The sequence below is a fragment of the Tauraco erythrolophus genome, chromosome 5 (genome assembly GCF_009769465.1).
Source record: "Tauraco erythrolophus isolate bTauEry1 chromosome 5, bTauEry1.pri, whole genome shotgun sequence".
Lineage (NCBI taxonomy): Eukaryota > Metazoa > Chordata > Aves > Musophagiformes > Musophagidae > Tauraco > Tauraco erythrolophus.
Window position 1 is genome coordinate 28,399,813 of NC_141469.1, and position 24,937 is coordinate 28,424,749.

The following is a 24,937-nucleotide window of genomic DNA, read 5'->3' on the forward strand; positions in this document are numbered from 1 at the left end:
CAAAATGAATTGATTTGTGTCTGATCCTGCTTGTCTAATGGAAAGGTTTGTGCGGTTGCATTAATTGATCAGTTGAGGAGGGAAAACGGGTAGAAGATAAATGTGAAAAATGCTTAAATCCTAATGGAGGTAATTGTATGTAGTATTGAGAGTTCTTTGCAGAAGAAGGGGTGAGTTTTCCTGGGTTGTTACTTGAATGTGGTTGGTTTTTTTTATAAAAACTAGGCTTCCAGGTTGTAAGGTTCCTAGGTAATATTACTAGCAGCAATTTAAATAAAGTTTAGCAAGATAACCTGCTTCTAGCTGTTGAGCTTGAACACTTGTGTGAAATACAGCCAGACTTTCATGCCTTCGCCATATCTTTCTGAGAGAGTAAGTTAAAAACATAAACTATAAGTAGTATAAGCCGTCTGTGTTTTGAATGGGAATATTACTCATCCTGAGACTCATCAGAACACTTTTTGAAACAAATTTTGCAGAAAAATGAAAATAGCTCTGTTGCCTGGCTTTAGAGCAGTGCTTCTCCAAAAATAAATGGACAAAACAAATGGTAGCAGAGTCGTTTCGTGAAAACTTAAATGAAATAACCAGCAGATACAAATCTTGAGGCTATATTAAGTGAAGCGTCAAAATTCCTTGGACGTTGGTAACATGAGAATAACACCGTCATGTATGTTGATTTGGGGTTTTCTGCTTGAACAGGTTGGTTAGGTGTTGAAAAGCTGATCTGCAAAAGGCTACATAAATGTAATTGCTGTTGTCTTCTTTGGTTTGTGAGACTTACAGGTCTTGAAGGATCTGTTTTCTTTGCTTCTGTTACTTACAGAAAGAAATTCTTGCTATTTCTGAAAAACATGTTAGATTTTGCTTGTAGGTGTGTAGTAACGATGTGGAGGAGTAAGTTATTTACTTGTTAAATCTTTGCTGACTGTGGGTGTGTGTCTGAAGGCATTGCTGAATGTTTTGGGTGCAAGGCTCCATTTTAGTGTAATTGCTCATTTGTTTTTGACTGCCTGAAAGACTGTGGGGAATCTTATAGCTGCTCTGAAACAACAAAAGGCAAAAGAATCTGTCTAAAAGTCTTCTGAAATACAAAGGTCTTGTTTCTGCTCCAAACCATCAACTCCAACTATCTTCTCTGTAATCTCTGCCTGGAGCAAAATGATTGTTTTCTTTAGGCCTTTTGGACCCGAGTGGGATCTGTTTCCTCCTGTGTTTAGACAAGGATCTGATGAACTGCTGAGATGGCCATAATAGAATTAGATGGTTCCTTTATTTAACACCTTACTCACTCTTACAAAGAGCTTTTCAACACTGCAGGTTTCTTGGGTTCTGAAAATGATCCTGGGGAAACCTAGGCCTTTGTGTTTTTTCTTTTGTATCCTGTTTAATATGCTTTTTCTATTAATGTCCAGCAGGATAAGTCCAGATAGACTTGCTTCAGAGAGTTTTGAAAAGGATCTGTAGCCTTTCTAAATGCACTAGAAGGATCAAAAAAAAACCAGCAAGAGCTGTATAAGTCCAGATACAAAACCATATAAGGAGAGACCTTTGGAATGAGACAGGGCTCAACCTTTTTGTCTGGCTGCCTTGAATTCTCCTAGTTGTATTCAGAATAATTCTCGAGGTTACCTTCACATCCGATAATACTGCAGACATTTAACAAGTGAAAGTGAGTTTTGGCTTGAGTTAGTGTTTGCTTGCTGAATAGTATAACTTAAGCAAAATACTGATTTCCAAACCATGTATTACAAAATAAAGATAAGTTCCGTAATGCAAGTAACTCAGACTTCAGTAGTAAAAATAAGTCTAGCTATAGTTGTTTACTTTTAGTAAAAGATTATCTTGTATAGCGACTGGAGTTTTAGATACTTGAATTTTGTATCAAGGTCCAGATCAGAGCAAGGCTTAACTGGATCAAGTGCTTGGTGAGCCGTTCTTGCACAAGTTTTCACTTAGTTCACTTTATTTTTCAAATATCGATCCTTCCAGAAGAAGTCTGTAAATGAGCATGCATGGTAAAAGCAGTTAGAACCAATCTGTGCTTCCAGAGCTGGGACTGTTATCCAAGGATGATATTGTAGCCTGAATAGCCTGAGTCCTGGGAAGACAGCCATGCCAACATGGAGTGCAAAGTGGGCTGCCAAAAGCCAACTGGGTTATTTTGGTCTGTGCCTGGTTGGCAAACCTGTGTGGACTTTCCTGTTGCCATAGCTGTGCAGTTACTCAAACACAAGCCAAGGAGTTTATGATCACAAGTAAGGCAATCCAGCCTGAAATTGCATCACATCACTAGTGACATCTTGCAGATGGGGAAGGTACTGTGCCTCCATCGTCCTCTGGTTTGCATTTGCCTTAGCCAGCACATGAACATACCGCAGGGCTTTCTTGTGTTCTGCAGCCCAGTGTGACCCACAGTTGGCACGTGCTGTACACTGAGTCAGCCAGCTTTGAATTATGATACATCTGTAAAAAAACTACCTGGTAAAATCTGCAGCTTAACTAATCAGTCATGTAACTTCAGGGTTGGAGGAAAATAAGTATGACCTGACTGGTTTTAAATTTAAAAATATATTAAAAAAAAAAACTGTTGTGGAGATATTTTGGGGTGTGTGTTTTGCACTGGGCATGCCAGTATGGTAGTTTAAAAAAATGTCATTCTGCTTCCACTGGACAATTCATTTTCTGAAGTAAGGCTTCTAACAGTAGATGCATGTTTCCAGAGTAGCAGACGTGAGTAAAATAATACCAGTTTAACAAAGCTGATAATTTTTTTTAAACTGTTCTAAAATCCTTGAATTAAAGGTGCCAAGAGGCCAAATGTTTATATAATTTTCATTATTCCATGACTGATTAAAATGGCTCCAGTGTATTAGAAGCAACGTGGGTTTACTTTGCATCACTCCTCGGTAGAACTAATTTGGTAGGACAGCTGCTTGAGGAAGAAGCCATGCATAGGTTAGAGGTGGAAATTCATTATTTTCAAGTGTTTTTACCAGATAACTGCAAACCTTCACCAAGCTTTTCGCAGGCTATTACAGCAGTTGCTGGTGTAGTGGATACGTTGCTTTTTTGGACTAACTGCACATTAAGCAGAAAACCACGTATATTTGTAATGTCAAATAAGTGAAAACTTGTTTATGTGCAAGAATATCTCAGAACTGGACCAGTCATGCTGAAACTCATACACTGCTGTAGGAAATGTCTTTCTAAATGAGAGAAATACTATTGGGAGCAACTGTATAATATGGAAAGAATGATTACGAACAATTCTTACTGTATTTTGTTTTAAAAGCAAGTTGAAAACATGTAGCTCTTATTTGTTCCTGTTATTTTTGGCTTTTTAGGCAGTTGAATCAATCCAGGCTGAAGATGAAAGTGCAAAACTCTGCAAACGTAGGATTGAACATCTGAAAGAACACAGTAGTGACCAGCCAGCTGCTGCAAACATGTGGAAGAAGAAGCGTATGGATCGTATGATGGTGGAACATCTTCTACGCTGTGGCTACTACAATACAGCTGTAAAACTAGCGAGACAAAGTGGCATTGAGGTTGGTAGCAATGTATACTAATGTACTAACAAAATGGGTAGTAAAGAGCAAGTTGGCAAATAAGAACAAGCTGCTCGAGCCCTGTAGCAGCTGTTTTTATGCATTAGCATGCCTTCATTACTGATGTTTATCTGTTAATCTTTGTGGGCCTGAGTTTGTACTCCTTACTTGACATGAGTTGTCTCCAATTTTGACTTATTTAATAATTAAAATACATAACTTTTAGTCACAAATTACATGCTTTTAGATAAACACCTTAGAATAATTCTGAAGTATCATAACTTCTTGTTAGAGGCCTTTAGGCTGCTGATTAAGCAGTTGGTGGAGCTTCCCATCTGTCTACCTGTGCTTGGATGATATGCGTAGGTGACCAGACTGAGCAGAATAGCATATGCTGGTTGCTGGAACAACTGTCTTGTTGTATCATCCTACTGTTTAATGAATCGAGAGGAAAGCCGACTTGTACTTTGGAAAATAATTTTTGATATAATTTGGGTTTTCTAGTAGCCAGTACGTCTTGCATGAGCATCAGAAACTTTTTGATGTTTTGCTTATTTTACCATCTACATTTCTGTGGTTGTCACTTGCCTGTTCGCTGGTTATCTAGTTGGTTTTGTTTCCATCTCATAATTGCTTATAAAGTGTTTGAAATGCGTTGTCAATAATAGTTTGGAGTTTGTACCGCCTTGGTGTAGCTTCTTTATGCAGAGCAATGAATCCATGCTGTGGTCCTCATGACAGCCACAAGGACATTAAAACTGATTCTTTAAGAATTTGCTGTTCATTTGGAGAAATCTTGTTTTGCTAATGTTACATAGTATTTGCTATTTGATCCTCAGGGATTCTTGAGTCTTAAGAATCTTTTGATATGCCTGATTCCAGAAGGTATGCAACTCTTCTGGTTAAAATCTTTCTCCTAGAAAGATAAAGATGCTGAGAGTTTAGTTGTGTTATGTGACTTATGTACTTTGCCTTTCGTGGGTGGCGTAGTTGACTACATCTCGCTGAACTAGTTGAGAGGAAGAGATTTTTGTTACTGGTGTCAAACTGCACCATACGTACCCATTCTTTGTCTTGTACAGCGAGGGTGTCTGTTATGCATCTCTGTCACTGCCTTACCAGTCTGATCCTGTTCAACCAGCAGTGATTTCAGTAAAAAACAAAAAGGAAACAGAATGAAAGGGAAAGGCGACAAAGTGGGTAACAAACTATTAATAGGAATCAGTCCTGAAGAAATTCACTGAAGAGTCTGCCATGCCTCACTAAAGATAGCCCATGCCTGTGAATCCAAAAACCAAGACAATTGTTCTGGGATAATTGCAGCTGAATGGTCAGCAGCTCGTCCATTTCTGATAGATGTTTCCCTCTATTTTCAGCAGGAGCTCATCTCTTGCAGAATCATCTTGTTACCGTACCTATTAGGTTTGCTGAAAAAGCACTATGGAAATATTTTCACTTTCATAGCAAGTTCTGTTATGCCTGATTAAGTAATGTTCAGCTTTTGGTTTAGACCTGAGCATTGAAGTCCATCATGATACACTGCAAGACTGTGTGGTACAAAGCGTCACGCTTGTGAAGCCTTAAAACTTTTCCTTCTGTTTGCTGAATAGAAACTTCAGTGTTTAAAACAAAAAAGTTTAAACTAGGCGTATTTAACTTCTACCTTCAAGCCTAAGTATTTTTATTTGCACAACATCAAAGTAAGTTGAATAACACAGAACTTAGTCGCACGTGTTGAATGCACTGAGACTGTGTTTCTTCTGTTTTGATAAAATTACGCATTTTACTCAACATTGAAGTTTACATTTTGGCCAAATGAGGATAGACTTCCCTCACTCTGTCAACATTGTACTCAGTCTTTCTCACTGTATGATAATGCTAATTGTGAACAACTTTTACAATGGTAAGATATTGAGACTTGATCATTATACAGTATTTGTGCTTTTGCTGGTTTAATAAGACAACTTCTCTGTTTCTTTTTGTTCCTTTCTTGCTGAAGGATGTGAGCATTGAAACGTTTTCTAATGCTTAATAATGTAACTTTGCTGTAGAGATTACAAAATACCATGGTATTCTTCTCTCATCCAAAGTAATCTTTCTGTTTACTGTAGTCTCAACTGTAACTTTGATAAATGTCTCCACCACTGCAGGGTTCAGAAGCACATTGCTGTGTAGTGAACTTGGTCATGTCCATTACCTGATTTTTTTTAAATTTTTTTTTATATGTATCAAGACAATATTGTTACCACTGGATAGGCACTATAGCTTAAGCAGGAACCTGAAAAAGGTGTGTGTGGGGTGTGTTTCTCACCAGCCAGAGGTGAGGTTGGTAGACAAGTTGAGCATGACCCAGCAATATGCTCTTGTGGCAAAGACGACTCCACAGCACTCTGGGCTGTATCAGGATGAGCATCACCAGCAGAGGAGGGGTGGTGGTCCAGCCACTCTACTCAACACTGGTTAGACCCATCTGGAGTGCTTAGACATGCTGGGGTATGGAGTTTCCCTGTACTTGGAGATACTCAAACGCAAATTGAACCGGGCAAGGTCCTAAGTAACCTGTTGTAGATGACCCTGCTTTGAGTAAGAGGACTGCACAACCTCCAGAGGTCCCAATCTGTGATTCTGTTTCAATGATTGCAGGCCAAATGGCTAAACATACCCTTTGCTGCTATTTGAAAAGGCTGAATTTCCATTTTGGTTGTAGTTTGTAGATCCTGGGTTAAGCATCTTTCAGTAGCTGTTAGACCAGTCCTGGGAGCATGTCTCAGCCTGCTTGTTTTAAGTTTCTTGCATGGCTTCTGAATGCTAGGAGAGCTGCAGAGCTGCGAAGGTACTTCATGGGTGGAAACAGTTTAGAAAGCATTCTCTTTCAGTGACCAAAAGCAAACCATTAAATCATTCATATGTTTGCCAATAATACACAGCAGTTTGCTCAAAGATTGACTGTGCACCATAGTGTCCAATTCTAATAGTTATTGATGGGCTGTGACAAATTCTAGTCTGCTTTCTAAATTAACTACGTTCATAGGAATGATATTCTTGAATTCTTTTCATGGAAGAGAAGTGCTTAAAAGCCATCATTATAAAGTAGGAAGCAAACAGCTAGGAAAAGAAATGCTGGATGTGACAAATGATAGGGAAGTTTAAATATCAGTTAGGAACTAGCCCAAGTTATTCCTAACTTCTGGTGTGTGGTATATATGTAAAGCATAATGTTATATGGAAATACAAGAAATAAACTACAAACATGTAATGTGTGATATGTCTTTAAAGAAAAGTAATGCTGCTCAGGAAAGTAAACCAAAATGTGAGTAATGTTAAAATAAGAGCTGACAGTCAAGGACAGAAATGTCACATTTGTGCCAAAGTAAATATGGGGTGGAGGAGATTGTATTGTGGGCTTTTTTTCTTGATATCTTCTGGCTCTCTAATGATGTGAAAAACAGTTTGGATTGAAGATATAAACTAGATGTTAGGTTTTTGTTACTGCATACAAATGAAGCTTGCCAGTATCAGCTTGTTATACTTAACAATGATCTTATTTTGACTCTGTTATGACCTTGGAGTGCAACACCAGTATAAAAATGCATATTTTCATTTGCAGATTCATATATTCAGCTAGCTGGCAGGGTTGCCTGTTAACTTAAACTTTGTTATTCCATGTTCTGCTACATTAAATGCTATCTTATTTCTGTGCCATTAATTGATAGGCAAATCTAGTTTTGGAAATGTGTTCTAGTAGGAAGTTGGTTGCTGTTTGTAGATAAGTTTTATAATTAGGTTAGGTATGTAGTGCTTTGCTTGCTGTTCTTAGGGGTGGTTGTTTTTAAATTTCATGCTTTTTCTAGCCCCTTTTTTAATAGGCTAGGAAGAAAGAAAAACATGTACAGTGTCCTTATATTCTTTGCTGAATTATGCAATAGCCATAGTGATTTTTGCCTGTATGATTGGAAACAAACCCAGATTCTGAAGCTGCCAGTCTCTCTCGTCATATGCTGTAAATCCTCTTTTCTGTCTTTGCTTAGTTTATTTTAGTAAAAGAATTTGTCCTTGCCTTAATGTCCACACTATACAAAAGTTGTACAAGTGGCAATATTTTTTCTGTGAAGGATAGCATAAATTTAAACTCAGTGACTGTGTGTTAGGGCAGGGAGCAAAATGATTTAGAAATCTATAAACCACTGAGGGACAGAAGCACTGCTGCACCCCCGGGGGGTGGGCAGTGGCTCTGTAGAGTTGCAGGTGTAAGAGAAGGCCTGAGTCGAAAGAACTCTTTTAAACAGCTAAAAACTGTTCAACTTGACCTTGCATCATGGATTATGCATGCCAATCAAAGTTTTGCAAAGTAATGTTCTTAGATCAATAATTAAGTAGATGCATCATCCTTCAAAAATACTTAACTAGCTATTTGCATTAATCCCACAGGGTGCTTTTTGCTTTTGAGAACTGTCAAAAAAAAAAAAGACTTCAAAAGCTTTGTCTAGGCATATGACCATTCTAAACATTATCCTGTATTGGAATAGTTTCTTGACACTTGAAGCAATGTTAAACCAATTGACAACAGTACTAAAAAGATAACACTTTTCTTGAAGTGGGAGTTCAGATCTTCAGTTTTTGTCAAAGGTTTCCTTCTTGAGCAGAACTTCTAAATCTGCAGTAACAGTTGTTCTCTGGGTAATACCAAAACAGGGCAGATACTGTAAAGCCATTCTCAAAATATTTCATTGTCTTTCAAACTGATGTAGTAAATATTTATTTTAAAAAAAAAAAAGATTAGTATAAGTGACAAGAATAGCAGTCACTGAAAAAAGTGATTATCCTCTGTTCTCCTCTCTCTCCAATTTGGTCCAGTTCTTCCTCTTTTCTACTGCATAAACACAGCTTTCGTTTTAATAGTTTGGAAACCATTTTGAATGGCTTAGCCTAACTAAGTATTTGGAAAGATACCTGCCATAAATTCAGATGTGTTCCATCATCTTAATTTTGGTATGGAAAGTCATGAAATCTTACTCTAAAGGACATCATATAAGAGAAAATTGAATTCTTCAAGTCAAGCTGCATGGCTTTTAACCAAGTACCTGATCTTTTTGTACTGTCTACATCGTTGTTCCTTTTTTTCAACCCCAAAGTTAAAAGTTCTTTCCTTGCTTTATAAAAGTGTTCCTCATGCTGCGAAATAGATCACAAAACAGGAACAGTATTAAGTCTTAACTCAAAAAGTAAATGAAAAATGTGGAGAATACTGTTTTGATCAAAATGTGATAGCTTAGGTTTGTTTAGGTCTCACTGAAGCTCATCTCCTGCTTGTTGACAGAGGAGAGCAGATGGTATTGAACTCATAGCAGCCTGGATTTTAAGGGAAGTTTGATATTTAAGAAGGTGATTGTCCTTGCCTGTCCCACTGGACTGAAAGCTTCTTCTGCCTGTGCAGCTGGTATTCTTGCTCTGAGGGATGTGCAAGATAAAGGCATTCTGTGGTCAGTGAATGTCCACAACTGCAGGCAGATCTGCACACAAGGAGTAATGTGCAGGTAGGATATCATCACTTCTGTGTTTCTGGAGACTGATCTGTGCTCCACTGAGTCTTTTAGCACTGCTTGAGCTACATCCCACTTCATGAACAAATAGACTATCGTCATAGCAGACCGACAGTATGTATGCATGGGAAAACTAAGCAGGTGTTTTGATGCAGCTGTGTTCTACCAGTCTTCTTCTCAAAAGCCTGAAATGGCTATTCAGATTTAACTTGCATCATTACATGAATCAGGAGTGAAAACTTAAATCTAGAGCAAAACTTAAAAAACTAGGAAACTTTAAAAAAATCTAGGAGCGAAACTTAAATCTAAGAGCATTGGATCAGTAAACTTTTAATACTTGACCAGGATGGCTGTCAGTAATATATGATTGCTTCAGTACGGAATTCATATGAATGTTTAGAAAAACTTCAGTTTGAGTGAAAGAAGCCTTATGGTGTTAAAAGCTGAGTAAGTACTTACTATCATACCACTGTACCCTTAGAAATCTTCCTTGTTAAGACCCGTAGTCCAGGAACAGCTTATAGGCAAACACACAAAGGTGTATTAAATTAATTAATCAAAACAAGCTTATATTCATAACACTTCAATTTCAAATAGGTAAATAATATTCAGCCTAATGCTTGCACATATTCTTTGCTTCATTGTCATGCAGAACATAGACAAGCTGACTTTCTAAATGCGGGCTGAATGGCAAAAGGTGTCGTGTCTGGAACTACTTTTTGTGACCGTCCTGTGACTTGCTGTTCCCACACTAGACAGGTTTGATAAAGCTACATGTGAAGGAGCTCCTAAACTGGCATGAATTATTTAAAGGTGCCAGTATGTGAACTTGTGGTGTTTTGGGTTACCATGAAGTATTAGGCTGTAGGCAAGCAACTCAAACTACTTTAAATGTGTTTTGGCTGTTCTTGGCATAGGCATGGCAACTTTCACTAGATTGGTATAACGAAGGTCTGGGTGTGTTCGTCTGAGTTTCAAAGTGCTGAAATTCCTGGACGGCCCTTACATCTGCAGTTTGTCTCCAGCATCTTTGGGAATTAGAATTATGTAAATGTGAAATAGTCAAGATTGATGCAGAATAACAAAACTCACTCATTACAAATCTTTTGACACTTCAAAAGCCAACAACATGTCATGTGACGTTAAATGTCTATTTTCTTCAGCCCTTTCAGACAAAATGGTTTACCTACAGTGTGCTGTAGCAGAGCTAATTTATTGCAAAATACTTAGTCTGAAAGGCTAGTGACTCGAGAGATTCTTGAACTGAAATTTTATCTAAAGGGAGAATGCTGTTAGAACCCGTAGATTGCCTAGGTATAGAAGAGGTTTGGTTTCAGTTATGGCTCTAAGATTTTTCTTACTGTACATTCTTCCTGCCACACATTCTGTCAAAGTGTAAATGTTACTTTATGTTTAATGTTTTCTCTTATTACTATGCTAGGTGACAGGAGTTCACTTTTTGTCAGAGAACGTGTGTAGCTGCTAATACAGACTGATTCTGCTTGGACAAAAGCTGCAGGGCTCATGCTGAACTGGAAAAGGATTAGTTGTGTTGTTTTTTTTTATAGTAGGAGAGGCTGCAGCAGAAAATGGCCAAGGCAGAACTGAGACTGGAGGCTTTTTTTTTTGCTGCCCAATGATGCATCTTAAACTCAAAAGCTTTGTCGCACTACTCTAGCGTAGTCATTTATTACTGTGCTTAGCATGGTATAATGTACTGCTGGATAAGGTGCAGCCATTTGCTGAGCTACAGAAATTGCTGAGGCAGGAGTAAAGGATGCATTGGGAAAACAGCTTGCTAATAACCAGCCTAAGTGCTAGCTGCAACTGTGAGGCTCTACCAGAGTGGCTTATGTGCATGAACAAAAGCAGGCAGATGAAACATTTCTCTTTATTTGGCTCTGGAGCAGTCAATACCAGGATATGTATTGTTTCGGTGACCATATCTTAGGAAAGCTGTTGGAAAAATTGGAGGGGAAGATGACTGGAAAATGTGAGCGGGTGGATGCTTTTGCTAGCCATGAGAGCAAAAATCCTGTACCAAGGAACTTCATAATCTAGTGTGGAAAGGCTTAGGGAGGAAACAGTACATGGTGTCGGGAGGAAACAGTACATGAAATCAGAAGTCAGAAAAGTTCAAGTTTGAAATCAGACACAAGGTTAGAACATGATATAATCATTAGAACCAGTTACCAAAAGAAGTACCAGCATCTCCTATTGTTAGATAAAGACAGTGTTGTTCTAACAGATAATCAGTGAACTTAAGCTACTGGGATCTTTCAAAAATAACCAGGTAAAAGCAAAAGGTCTGTGCTTTACAGAGATAATGGAAGATGCTCTCATCTGAAAGCTCGACTGTATGCACCATGGGATACTGTGTTTACTTTGTAGACAAAAACTTTTCTGGCTCTTCTGTTGATGAATCTGTGGTTTGGCTGTCTGTCTTTGCTTTTTTTTCTAACAACTAACTCTGCAGCTGGCTTTTGAGTAGGACATTCTGTCAATTACTCTGTTTATTTTCTCTGTAATCCTGTTAATGTGTGTAGCATTATAACACTTAATAGTAGCTTAATGAACTTCAGACAACATTGTTTTATGAGCAGAGCATAAGGAGGCCTGTTAATGTTAATTTGTACCTCATTTTAACGGATATTCAGTAGCTGTGGTGTTGCAGTATTGTCACCACTTATGCCACTGTTTTCTTAATAATTTGTGTTTCCTTTCGATCTCAATGCAGTTTATGCATACTCTGCATTCAGTCTGAAGGATCTGTTCTTGCAACCAGCAGCCTCTCATTCCTCCCCTTGTACAGGGTAGAGGAATTGACTGTGGAGGAAAGGTCTCTATTCATGTGACTGCCATCAAAACCTATTGCCCTGCCCCACTTTTCAACTGCACCTTATTTTTTTTGTTTCCGTGCATGTTTCCAAGTAGGCAATGTTACTGTGGTGTGTTCTAGTCATCCTGCTCCTGCTGACTGATATTTTTTTCACTGTTTCTCCACTGCAGAAATACTCTAATTTCTTCCTTCTTCCCCAGATGGTCTTGTTTTCTACCTTGTGTCTGCCGCCGCCTTGAGTTTTGTAATGATAATCATGGCATCTAGATGATCCCTGGACTTGCTGTGTATTCATCACAGAGGAAGCTTTAACAAACTACTGTATTAATACAGGAGACTAATTTGACCTTTTTGTTCATAACTGTTCATTATTGCATTTCTATTTCAGTTCTGTAGCTATGTCCTAAATGATACTGAAGGTCAGGCTGCAAGCTGAGGGAATGTAGTTCAATATGTGAGAAGTCACTGAAAGTTTAACACAGCTTTAAAATTCGTCAGTTTAGAGTGGTCTAAGTAAGTGTTTATTGCATTTCATATACAAGTAGGTTAATGAATGCTTATTATAGTATTGAATGCTAAAGTGCACCAGCAAAACCTTTTTTAATATGAAGGTAGTGCTCTTATGCATGTAATATGTAGAGAGAGTCAATCTTATTAAAACTGTCGTTGGTACATGCACTTGGCAACAAGCCACTGATAGCTTGAGGCACTGGCCTATTTTCAATTTTGTATTGATGCTAGTAAGCAATTAAACAATTTGCATGTTCAAAAAATACACAATCAGGATTTTACAATACTATGAATCACTTATTTTATGCAATAAACAGCCTATTTTATGGCTGTTGGTTCTTTCCAGCAAAGAAGATTTCTTCTCTACAAAATACTACCCCTTTTTCCACCTGAATCAAATCTTTTTTTTACCTTATCTTAAGCCTGACTTTTCTTTTTTAATTATCTTGTTTTGAGGATAGCTCATAGGGGATTTGAAAATGTCAAGTATTGCTTGCTTTAGTACTCATTGCTGTTTGTGTTTGAGCCTTGTTAAAGATTCACATTTCATATGTGAAATATTCTGCGGTTTATTTTAATACATAAATGTGAGGCATTTTATTATGCATTCCTTCTGACAGCTTTCCAGATTTGTAGCTAGAGATGTCATAAAATAAGTACTTCAACTCATGGGCAGAGTGGAGACCGACAGAGAGGAATGGCTGTTGACCTGACTGCTCCAAATCTTAAAATATGTTACGTAAATTAAAACCCTCACATGAACACTAGAGAAATTTCGAGCAAAAGCTATATTGCTACTAGAGCTTTTTGTTCTTTTTAAGCCATTTTTTACACAGGATCAAATGCAGATTTTCTATTTTGTGGTCTTTGGTGCCGAAATGTATGAGCAGTTTTCTTGACAACTTTAAAAAACCACACATCTAGATCTGAAACTGTATATTGAAGAGTTTGGGGTTTATATTTGGGAATGAACCGATAAAACTCTTACATATAAGAGACAAAAAACGATTTGTAGTGATGTTCAAATTTTTATCTGCTGGGAAACAAAGTCTAACTCTCCTACTAATCTATATGTTGCATTCTTGTAGCTATGACTGGAACTAATGAATGATTGTAATTTAAGCAAAAATTTGAGTTTGCTTGATGTATAGTTACAATGTAAAGATGTTTCACTTCAAGTTGGGTGATGGTTTCTGCATATGTACTGGTGTCTAAACAAAGCCAGAGCTTTCTAAAGGCATCACAGGGGCACTCTTAAACTGTCATGTTTGCAGAGGTCCCTTCTACTGACTATGTGATTAAACCAAAACTTGGGTGGAGTTACTGTTGTTGAACTCTTACTTTGGTTGCCAAAATGTGGTTCGTTTATAGTGAAGTGAATAAAGTTTGCTTGAGGTCTTTTGGAACAAAAGAATTTCGTGCAAATGCTTGAGCATGTTGTTAGTAGTTGCATAAGTCCTACCAAAGAAGAAAAGCAGAGAAGTTTCATAGACGTTCATTATTTTGAGCAAGACTCTGCTTTTTTTTCAGTTACTTAGTCTCTGTAAATATGTGAAATTATTACTGCTTGGTTTTTTTTCTAATTCACAACTGAATTCTCTTAACTGTGCAGGACCTTAAAGCTACAGACTTTGTTTAGGCTTAAAGGTAGTCCACACTTCAATGTATGGTTGCCAGGTTCTCACTTGGTTCATGAGGTTGTAATAGACGTAGATGTGTTTCACTTCAATTTCATGTTAAGCTAAAATATCCACTGGTTAGAAACAAATTGCCCTACTACCTTTGTATGCACCTCATCGTTATTTCACAGGTGTTATTCTTCATCGAATCTTCACTGTAATTTTATGAATAATTTTTTCTTCCTTTCTGTAGCACAACCCTGTGACTTCATGAAGTTCTGGGCCCATTTTAATTTTCCTCTTAGTTTTGATGCCTGAAACTAGTGTTTAAAACAGTGATGATTATTTTTTGTTACAAAGCAGTTACTCCATGACTTCTACAACTCATGGAACCTGGCTTGCTGCAGGTTTACCCTATAGCTGATGTAAACTTTATTCTGAATTGCCCCGATTGCCCCCTCTGTGGAGAAAATCCACAGGAGATCTTTCCAGTGTTGACTCTTTGCTATCTAAATAACTAGCAAGTGTTTACTGCAGCCTTTCTCTTTAGTAAGGCCAAGTGCTGGAGTCTCCTGAAAGCAGGACACTGCGAAGGAGAGAAACCTGGCAAAGAGTGAGATTGCTTGAGAATTTGACCCCTGTCAACTCCTGCTCACACTGACCAGAGACTCTAAAAGCTACTTGAAGGAGACGTGTATAGACATGCTTGGGACGTTCTTATTAAGAACCATCTCAGAAAATGGAAATGCCATGCAGGGATACAGCTTTTATGTTGCCAGGAGTGTATATGTAGTAGTAATAATAATCATAAAGGAATCCTCATGCTGCATAGTATTTTATACCTTAATAATTGAAGTTCTGGGCAGGAATCATGTGGTTGGTAGCCTCCCTTCCTGGAGGCACTTGCAGCTTAAAAAGAAGCAGTGATATTTTAAAAGCTATATATATAAAAATCAAGCGGAGCACAGGGTGATGGATAGACATTCTTTGTTTAAATAAGTGTCTCTGATGTCACCTCAGTGTCTTCAGCCTTCATGTGCAGTTTTCTCTACTAATAAATATTTTTCTCTAAAGTTTGAGCTGTTGTAATGGAATTAAATAGTGCTTTAATGATAAAGTTTGTTCATTGCTTAAATAGTTAGCTTTCTCATACCTTGTTAGTGACTGTTGAATAGAAAGGAAGGTTAGTTCACTTCAGTCCAATAGTTTTTTTAGCAGAAATGATAAAGTCTAGGTGGTACTTCTGTGCTTGTACTAGAAGGAAGAAGAATGCTTATGCTGTGTCCCCCCTCGTTAGTGTTTGGATAATTGTCAGTAATACCTAGAATTGCTCTTCTCCTTGAGCCATTTGAAACTGTTTTTCCGTACAATTAGTAGAATTTTAGTGGAAGCCTAACTAAATTAAAGTTTGTTAATCAGTCTTCCTACCCAGTGTTAGGTATTCTGCATTGGTAAGCAAGTTAAGGCAAGGTAATTCAGACCAAATTAGCATGGTGATGCACAGGAGGCTGCAAAGTCTGTGCTAGTGTCATGATTTGCTACCAGTACTGAAATAATTTGTGCAGTGCAGGGCTCTCCTGTACTTCTGCAGTACTGGAAGTAAAGTATTGCAATTACTTTTACAATGTGAAAACTAAAATTGTGAAACGAAGGAGACTGTTTTACAGTGTTGCAAAATGTGGTAATTAAAGACTTCAGAATTGCTTTTTAATTTATATACAAGTCAGAAAACGTTTGCCATGGTGCTGAATGTTCTGTCAGTCACAGAGGGAGAGTGTAGCAACAGATGTCTCGCTTCAGCTTTTTCTCCACCTGCAAAACCAGTGGCAATATTTCTCTAAAATTGCTTATTTACATTCACTCAATTTTATATGTAAGCAAATTATATAAGAGAGGCTCTTTGTAACAGCATATTAAATCTTAGTGCTGTTTTGGGAGCTGAGAAAGGCAATGTTTCTGTATGGTCTACAGCCTATGCAACTCTGAATTGCAGAATACCTGCAGAAGACTTCAGGATTGGGGTCTTAAAGGGGATTTTTCTGACTTGAACATGCGACACTTTGTACAGCTGCCACTGACACTGATAACTGGTTCCCGTCCATACAAGATGGGGCAGACAAGTAGTTCTCCAGTATTGGCTGTGAAGAAGAGCTGTGCTGGTTTTGACAGGGCCAAATAATCCTCTGATACTCGTTTTTTCTATTTCCTTAGTCCTGGCTAATGAGATACACCGTGGAGAAATGTCAAGAGTAGGCACCACCAGAAAAGGAAATGGGAAAGCATGATCAGATTAAAAAACCTTGGGTGACATGAGCACACGTGGGTCTTTTAAAGGGTTATTGCTTAGTTGTATCTTAGTGTTTTACATCTATCAGTCAACATGATTAAGACTTGTAACTACTTTTTATGAAATGCACAAGCTATTTCTTTCCCTACAAAGTGATTTTTTTAATGCTTTTTTTATTTTGTTCCCTAACTTTCTATCTAGTTAACAGAGAAGAAAATCCTATTTATTGGTGCAATTTAAATGTGATTGTTAGTTCTGAAAGAAACTCTTTTAATTAAAAATGTTCTCCTCTTTCTGGATACATACAGTCTATTTAAGAGACGGCTGCCAAGCTTCGACGGCTTTTGGCAACCGCAAATCTAATTAGCATTTCTGTAGCAAATAGAACCTTTTTTATTTTAAATTTGCAAAAGTAATGCGGGAGTTCTCTTTTTATTTAAGAGAGTTTTGTCTGCCTCAGCAGCAACTACAATCTTTTTTCTTATAGTTGAGGATTGCCATACTAACACCTGATTGATAAATGCATATAGTTGGGATTCTCTCCCCGCTCATTGACTTAAAACAAATGCTGCCCTTACGCGTCCTTGAAAAATGTTTCTTTTTTGTGATGAAGCTTAAACTATAGAAAGCTAACAAATGAGATGAAACCAGTGATTTGTTTCTGCCTACCATATCCAGTCCTTTTTTTAATGCAGAAGAAAATGCTTTTGTTTTAATTTGGTGTAATAGCAAATGCTGTTCATTAAGAGGACATATAACTCAAATAGGCTTGAGTATATGAATGGAGATGTTATTATTTTTAACTCTAATTGAGTCGTCTTTCTGTTCAGCAGCTGTATGGAGAAATATGCGAGCAACATAATGAATATGGCTGCATTATGTGATAAATAGATGAGTTACATGGACAAGAGGTTTTTACATGGTCACCTTATCACAAACGGGGGAATAATGTACTTTTTTCCACTTGAGCGTAAAACCCAAAAAACTTCAAGCTACCAAAAAGGAAGATTACTCTCATGTTCTTGTAGGAAAAAATTTAAAAATTCCTGTTGTGAAAGAGGTTGGCATTCTTTCAGTTTGTTTGCCAACACACTGATAAAACAGATTTTATTTTTTTATCCTTAAGGAAATGGGAGGAATCGGTGAAAGTCCCGTCTTAATTTTGTTCTATAAGCATGTAACTGCCTTAGCTCTGACCTCAGTCCAATTTATCTGGATTTGACAACACTAGAGCTGAATGAAACCCCTTATTCTTTTGATGGTGTAATGGTTTGTTGCTATGATCATACAATCTATAAAAAGTAGCTGCATGTCAACTATCCTTAATATTTTGGTTTTAAACTCATTTTCAAGTCATGAGAGAGAAAGCTTTAGTAAAAGCTGCAACTTGTGCTGCACTGTAGAAATACATGTAGCCTGTTTATGTTTTTGTAAATAACCATTCTGACAAACCTAGCATGAGCTAGTTAATTTTTTTCCAGTAGTATTACCCTTCTTGTATTTATAAGGAAAAACTCGGCTAATGAAATGCAAGATGTGAATGCGATATGCCTGATTCTATTTCTGTTTTTTTAGCTTTGTCTTATGGAAGGTACACATTCTAAGACTAAGTATATTCAGCTGTTTTAACAGCTGAAAATGCCATCTATTTCTGAGAGTGGTTTTGTTCACTAGAGCTACTATAATATTTCTGATATTCAGCATTCAGTTATGTAGTTGTCAGCATTTTGCTGTGAAGTCTACATAAAAACGAACTTGTTCAAAATCAGAGTGCATTTTAATCAAATACTTTAGTACTGGATTTCTGTTTGTATATTGAATTACGGTTTCCCACAGTGTATTTTCTTCAACAAAGTATTGAACTGTCATAGCATGACACATTTACGCAGCTCTGAAAGAACTTCTGGCAGTGCCAATTCAGAATGGATCCAGTTCCTATTGTTTGGGAACATCTACCTAAGGTTTTTTTTCAGCAGAAATATATGAAAAAAAATCATCTTTGATACACTACTAGATCTGAAATCGTGTTCAGTCTGTTTGACTTGATTGGCATGAATGGGTAAAGCTGCTGATAATTACAAAGTAGCGTAGGCGTATTACAGCTTTGCTCTGGGCAAATTTGGTACTAGATTGCTGGTTTTTCTTCAAAAACATCTGCTTGTGGTAAGCCCTTGAGGAATTTTGTGGCCCACCTGTTGCCGAACTGTTTTGTAATATGGTAACTTTATTTTACCACCTCAGAGTCGGATGTAGTAGACAGAACTGTTGAAAGCAATTGAGGGTCTGGAGCTTACAACGTGAAGCAAGTGAGAGAAAATGTATTGGAGACCTCAGACCATTGTAGGACTTTTGCTTAAAACTCGATTTAGATTCTCCTCTGTTATGTAGTTGCTGCTCACTTGCAAATGTTATGATGTTGTCATAGTTATGTTGCGACGTAATAGGCCAGTCCTTGAGGAAACCAGGCACTCCTGACAGTGTGAACTGTGCTGCAGTGATCGTGGCATCTGGTCGCTTTCTGTGCAAAACGACGAGGTTTAATCTCTACTCCTTCTTTTTTCTAGTTCTGTTGTATAAGTATACTCAGAAAAATATTGTCACTATCTCGCTACCAGAATATCTCAGTGCATGGAAATGCAGTCTTTAAAATATACTGTAATGTCTTTTTGTAAAGTACTGTCCTAAAAAACAGAAGTCTCTGGAACAAAGTGTTTTGTATCTCTGTATTCCAGTTCTGTTGAAGAGTGGATTGCTGTGTAAAATATCAGTACAATTTAACAAGACCTGCTTTCCTTTTTGCTTTTGAAGGACTTGGTAAATATTGAGATGTTTTTGACTGCTAAAGAAGTGGAAGAGTCATTGGAAAGACAAGAGACTATGACTTGCTTGGCTTGGTGTCATGATAACAAATCCAGGCTCAGGAAAATGAAGGTATGAAAATGTGGCATGTTCATGTTTTGCTTAAATTGTGTTTTTCTAAACTACTTGGATATTTGATGTGGTCAATTTGGTTTAAATTACAGGTCTTGAATGAGGCCTTGTATAAAAGTAAGGACAGTAAGTACAGAACTATTCTTTTAAGAAGAGGTAGGTAGCTGGAGTGAAGCTAGCTCACGCAAACACCAATCCTGAAACTGAGTGATAGGTCATTTATGGATGCAAGTATTGTCTCAACAAGTGATGCTCAAAAAAAAAAGTTGGTTTTTAGTGTGATTTACAAACATCTAAATGCAGAAGTATGTAGTGTCTTGATGCATGTAGTGTCTTGATGCATATAACTCAGTTTATATATGAAAGTACCGTAAGAGTGAGATCAACTGGTAAACCTGTGTCCTCAGACGTAACACTGAAAGAAGTTTCATTCAGGTTTTTGTCTTTGTGGTTTTAAGTGTTGTATATAAGAAAATAAAACTCGAGTGAAGAACTAACTTTCTGTGAGAAACTACTGTTGAACTTTTTTTCAAAAAGAAAACCCTAGTCTATTCAAGTAATAAACATAGTAGGTCTTTTTCTAGCCATTGAATACCATGACCTGAACATGGTGTATACTTGTTCCTATGTGTTTGGTTTAAATTTCCTTGTCTCTTAAATTCTGCATTTCAAAACATGCTGTAATCCTTTATAGGGCTTGCAGAAATCTGTTTTTAACCGATATTAACCAAAACACCTGCCTCCCTCAAAGATGTTTGTGTCTTATTTTTTTTAAACTAAGCACTTTCTTTAACCAAAAATGTTTGAGTGCACTTAATGACAAGCAAAGAGTGACGTTCTCTGTCACTCAGGGGCGCCAAAATGAGAACGAACCGAAGATGGGACACAAAAGTAAATCGGCCAGTGATTACTCTAAAGAAAATGATGATCTTGTTATGGAAACCATTAAAGGAAAACCAGAATTGGTATGTAAACACTATTGCATAATTATACTGCTAAAAAATCCCCCTTGTATAATCTTAATATGTTACGTAATATAAGAAATAAAATCTGAACATCTTACTTTTTCATCACCAATCTTTAGCAAACAAATAAGGAAAAATCTTCCCCATCCCTCTTGGAAAACAACAACAACAATAGGAAAATCTATTTCTGCAAGCCCTACTCTTTTTTTTTAATTAAAAAAAAAATAAAGCCAAAGCTAAGTCTATGAGAGATCAGAGTTGGAAGAAGAGAAATCACTATGCTTCTTTCTGAAACACAAGTAAACTTTTCTTCTGTTTCTGGTTGCTTAGCTACTCGTCAACGTTAATGTTCTAAAATCCCAGACACCACCTTAATGCAAGCCTAATCTAAATATTAAACTGTATGATAGCCTGGGAAAGCACGTGGTCCTATAATCTTTACAGATGTGATCTGTCTAAACTCTTGTGAATAGCTGCTGTGGAGTTGTTTGAAAGTTAAAATGTATGCATCATCTGATTCTCTAGGATGCTTTTTTCCTAGTTACACTTGTCTGCTGAACCCATACAGCCATTGGCTTGCAGCTTACTTGAAGATTCATAAAAACAAAACACAAACTCTGAAGATTGTTTTGGGATGTGGGATTTTTGCTATTGAAACATTTTAATGAAATACTATACCCTAGGATTTAGTATCATGAACAATTAAAAAACTTGATGAATTTTTTTAGTAGAAACTAACTTAGCTAAAATTCTAAATGAGGGGTTTGTGTAGATTTGGATAACAGTATTTGAAAATTTCAAATAGCAAAGAAATATTTATTCTCTGCTAAACACGGGCTTGAATACAGAAAAATGCATAGTTGGAAAATAATACATTTTCTATTCCTTAAACAAGTATATTTTAACATATGACAGAATGCTTCATTTTTATGTTGAAATGGCTTACGTTTCAGATCTTAAAATAAGCAATTGTTGCAATGTGAGTGTTAGTCACCCCAGGTAGTTAACTGATACAAATTTAGAGTTGCTCAAATCCCTACTGAAGTCACTGAGGAATTTTTATATCGCTGTGCTGATGGACAATAATAAACAAAGGCAACTATTGATTAGAATAATGAGGGAAGAAAAACATTTGCCAAATGGGGCAGGGTAACTCAAGGAACAGTTCTCAAGATTCAGAGGACTCTGGGTTTTCCTTGTTTTCTGAAGGTAATAACGGTTGACTGTGTCCCCATAAAGAAGCATAGTGACTTGTTCTTTTATGGGGGGAGAACCTTTTTCTTTTTAATTCCACATATTCAAAGTTTTTTTATAGATTTTGTGAACTGGTGATGGAATTTGATTTAAAGGGACATTGTCAACTTCATTAGGCTTCAAATTTTACCTTTTTCCAAAAACAGGTAAATGCCACTTGGTTTTCTTGTTTGAGACTTGTTTCCAGCATGGCTTTTGGATGGTTGACAAGAAGAGCGGGATAGAAGTTTGGAGGGAGGGAGGGGATTGCAGCAAGTTAAACTCTGTGCTGTTTTTTGTTAATATTGGGGACCTTCAAAACAGTGTTCAAAGACTTGTTTCTTTTTTGCAGTCTTCTGGGTAGACCTCTCTAGTCTAAATTACCACATAGTCCCAAACTTGTGTCGAATCTACTACTTTAAATTGTAAGAAAGTACAAAGAAACCACCTGTTACTCTCACTTGCATCTCAGGTAACGATGCTTTCTGTCACTAGGAAAGAGTTCATCCCTGCTAAATACTGAAGTTTCGAAGGAGGCAAGAGGAGGAGGTTTTTGTTTGCTTTTAGGGAATTCTGTGCTGATGTCTTGTCTGTAAAGTCAGCATTTCAACATTTTTGCATGAATGCCTAAAAGCAAGCAAACAAGGTTGCATGTTATTAACACTTTCTTTTTTTGTTGTGCACACATAGTACTTAACATACTGTGCAGTGCAGTTTTGGCACCATCTAAGACCCTGTCTTGTCTTTAATCTCAGAGCTGTCTGGAGTTCAGCCTAAGGATTCAGGAGTTCATCGAACTTATTCGACAGAACAAGAGACTGGATGCTGTGAGGTATGAGATTAGGATGCTTACCAAACAATTTTCTTAACAAGATGGTACTGTGCTTCATTAGAAACATGTGATTACTATTGCAACACCCAAAAGCCCTGCTGCTGTAAAGGATCTTGCTAGTGCTGTGATCAGTCTTTGGGTTTAAGCTGGGGTTGAACTTTTTTAAAGGTAAGGTGTTGTTCCATAGATGTACCTTGTTAAAAACTTAATGTTGTCACTGAACCTCTGCCTCTTCTTACTCTTCAAAATCAAGGTTTAGAAAATTAATCTGTTTTATAAAGCAATTGTATTTTCTGTTGACACATAGCATAGTGAACGTATTTACCCTTAATTAATTTTGAAGAGGTACAGTAGCTCTTGGGAACTCATTGCAGTTTTAATGACAAAAAAATACTAAAAGGTTGATGGAACACCAATCTAAAGCTTAACGTACCAATTTTAACTGAGTTCTCTTCTATTTTACTATCTTCATTGAACTTTACAAGTTATGCTTTAGGCCAGGTTCACTTGTTGTATTGAATGGATAATTTGGAGTCCTGTATTGTTATGTATGACAATAACAAGCTATATTGTGTTACCCCACTCCCTTCCCCTGGCCCCAAATGAAGAAACTAACCCAATATCTGTTTTCACCTCTTCTGAACTGGTTTAGTAGGGACTACTTTGAGAAGAAAGTAACACTGCCTAAGGTGATGTGAGTCAGTAACAGAACTAGAGTCAGACCTAATCACTGCCTGGCTTCAACCACAAGACAATCTTTCTGGCAATAGTTATGTCAGCACATGAAGCAATTTATGCTTTTAAGTTAGTGGTCCTGATTTAAGCTGTTGGAATAATGTTCCAGGATAACACAGGAAACCAGTTCTGCTGAAATGAGTGGAATTTTGATACTGAGACTGTAAAACATGTTGATAATTCTGATAAGCAGGGATCTTGCCAGCACCACAAAGTATGATGCAGGTAGCAGAGCTACTGGAGCTTACGCGTGGACAAGGGAGAGAGGAACTCACAGCAGGTTTTGTTTTGTCGGAGTATTTAAACCTAGGGAGAGATTACAAGTTTTATGGCCAGACTTGAAGCTTTACTGATACATTCTGGTGATAACAGTTGCCACTTAACATTTCTGACAAGTCTTACGTTAAGGAAGTTGCAAGCCTTGCGGCCTGTAAAACCATACCACGTACTCCAGAAATTACGACAAATACAAGCCCCCTGCTGGTTTCAAAGCTGCTTTTTGGTCAGAGGAGCACAGATATATAGAAAACATATAAATTGTCATAACATAAGCACAGACTGAAAGCGTTCTAGCGCCTTCCCAAGTTTTAGATGTAGAAACTGTCCTGTAGCACAAACTACATCCCTTTTCTTGAATAGGTTGGGTGAGAGACTAAGTTGTTTAAAAACAAAAATAAAGGAAAAGGTAGCGCATGTATGTGGAGAGGCCAGTCTAATACTAACACCACCCCACAAATTGCTCATCTTAAGTTTTAGAGTTATTTCCAGTTGTTATTTCTAATTTCATTCAAATGTGTTGCTTGCTTTGAGCTAACTCATATCATTCCTACTTTGGCCTACTTGCACCTAAATAATCATTGTTTTGATCCCAGCCAATGCAAATGTGCAATCTGATAAACTCCAGCTAATTTTAATGTTAATAATTAAAAAAATAACCTACATGCTAGCACTTACCTTTTGGTTGAATTCTCAAATCCTAAAGAATTGCCAGGTGCTTATGAAAAGGATGAAAGGCACTCAACTACATTATCTGTCTTCTGAAGCCTATGGTGCTCTTTATATCCAACGAGTACTGTGCCTTTAGCTTTATTCTCTGCTAAGTTTACTTCTTTGCCAAATGTGCAGTCATGCATCTTAACAGTGAGTAGTCCATGCTCTAAAAACTAGTTTCTTTGAGCTGCAGCTTCCTTATGTAGCTTGGAAGCCAGAGAGCAGGCATAGAGCTGAAATAAGGAGATAGGCTGAGAACTGGGACAAAGTAGATAAGGTCATTCTGTATTTTAGTGTTGTTACTGGATATTTGTTTCCCTCTGATCCCTTTTCCACATCAGAACTGGTAAAATTTGCAAGTTGTCAACCCTTAAGAGGTCCCAGCACTCTTGGTGTGGAGTAACTTAACTCCTATCTACATTGCAAATAGGCATCCATATTGAGTGTTGTTAGGGGTGAGGGGTATACATACCATATACCTGTTGAAATTCAGGATTGACGTATATTTGATGTTCAGCAATTATAACTTGCCAGTCGTAAAGCAGCGTGGTTAACTTTATAACTACTTGTAAAATGAAAAGGAGCTACAGAAGTCCTTCGATACCTTAATTCACTCCTTTTTAACAGGGTAAGTTTTGATAATTTTGTACATTCAAAGTTTAACATCTCAATGCGTTCCTGAAATAATGTGGCTTAAAAATGTTAGTTTCTACCACTTCATTCTATTTTGCTTCAAAATAAATACGTAATGAATAAGGGAATGTATTTTGGGAAGGTGTAGCATAAATCTCATTGCTTCTAGCAAACCGTTGCAACTTGTGTTTTTATTAGCTTGCTTCTGTTAAGTGCCTGCAGCAGGATTCTTTCAGTATTGTGTCCACGGTGCAATAAATAGGTCAGGCATC

At 37.3% G+C, this 24,937-nt stretch overlaps 1 protein-coding gene across 6 annotated transcripts in view; it reads left to right on the plus strand.

The window, feature by feature from the left end:
• MAEA (macrophage erythroblast attacher, E3 ubiquitin ligase) overlaps positions 1 to 24,937 on the plus strand; it is a 53,645-nt gene that overhangs the window by 17,940 nt on the left and 10,768 nt on the right. For 3 of the 6 annotated variants that reach the window (XM_086611319.1, XM_086611318.1, XM_086611320.1), the window contains exons 3-6: positions 3,348 to 3,551; positions 19,155 to 19,277; positions 20,129 to 20,242; positions 22,231 to 22,307. In XM_086611319.1, the coding sequence (XP_086467445.1) occupies positions 3,348 to 3,551; positions 19,155 to 19,277; positions 20,129 to 20,242; positions 22,231 to 22,307 (518 nt within the window). The remainder of the gene's footprint in view (positions 1 to 3,347; positions 3,552 to 19,154; positions 19,278 to 20,128; positions 20,243 to 22,230; positions 22,308 to 24,937) is intronic. The other 3 variants (XM_009991825.2, XM_009991826.2, XM_009991828.2) reach the window with 3 other exon arrangements.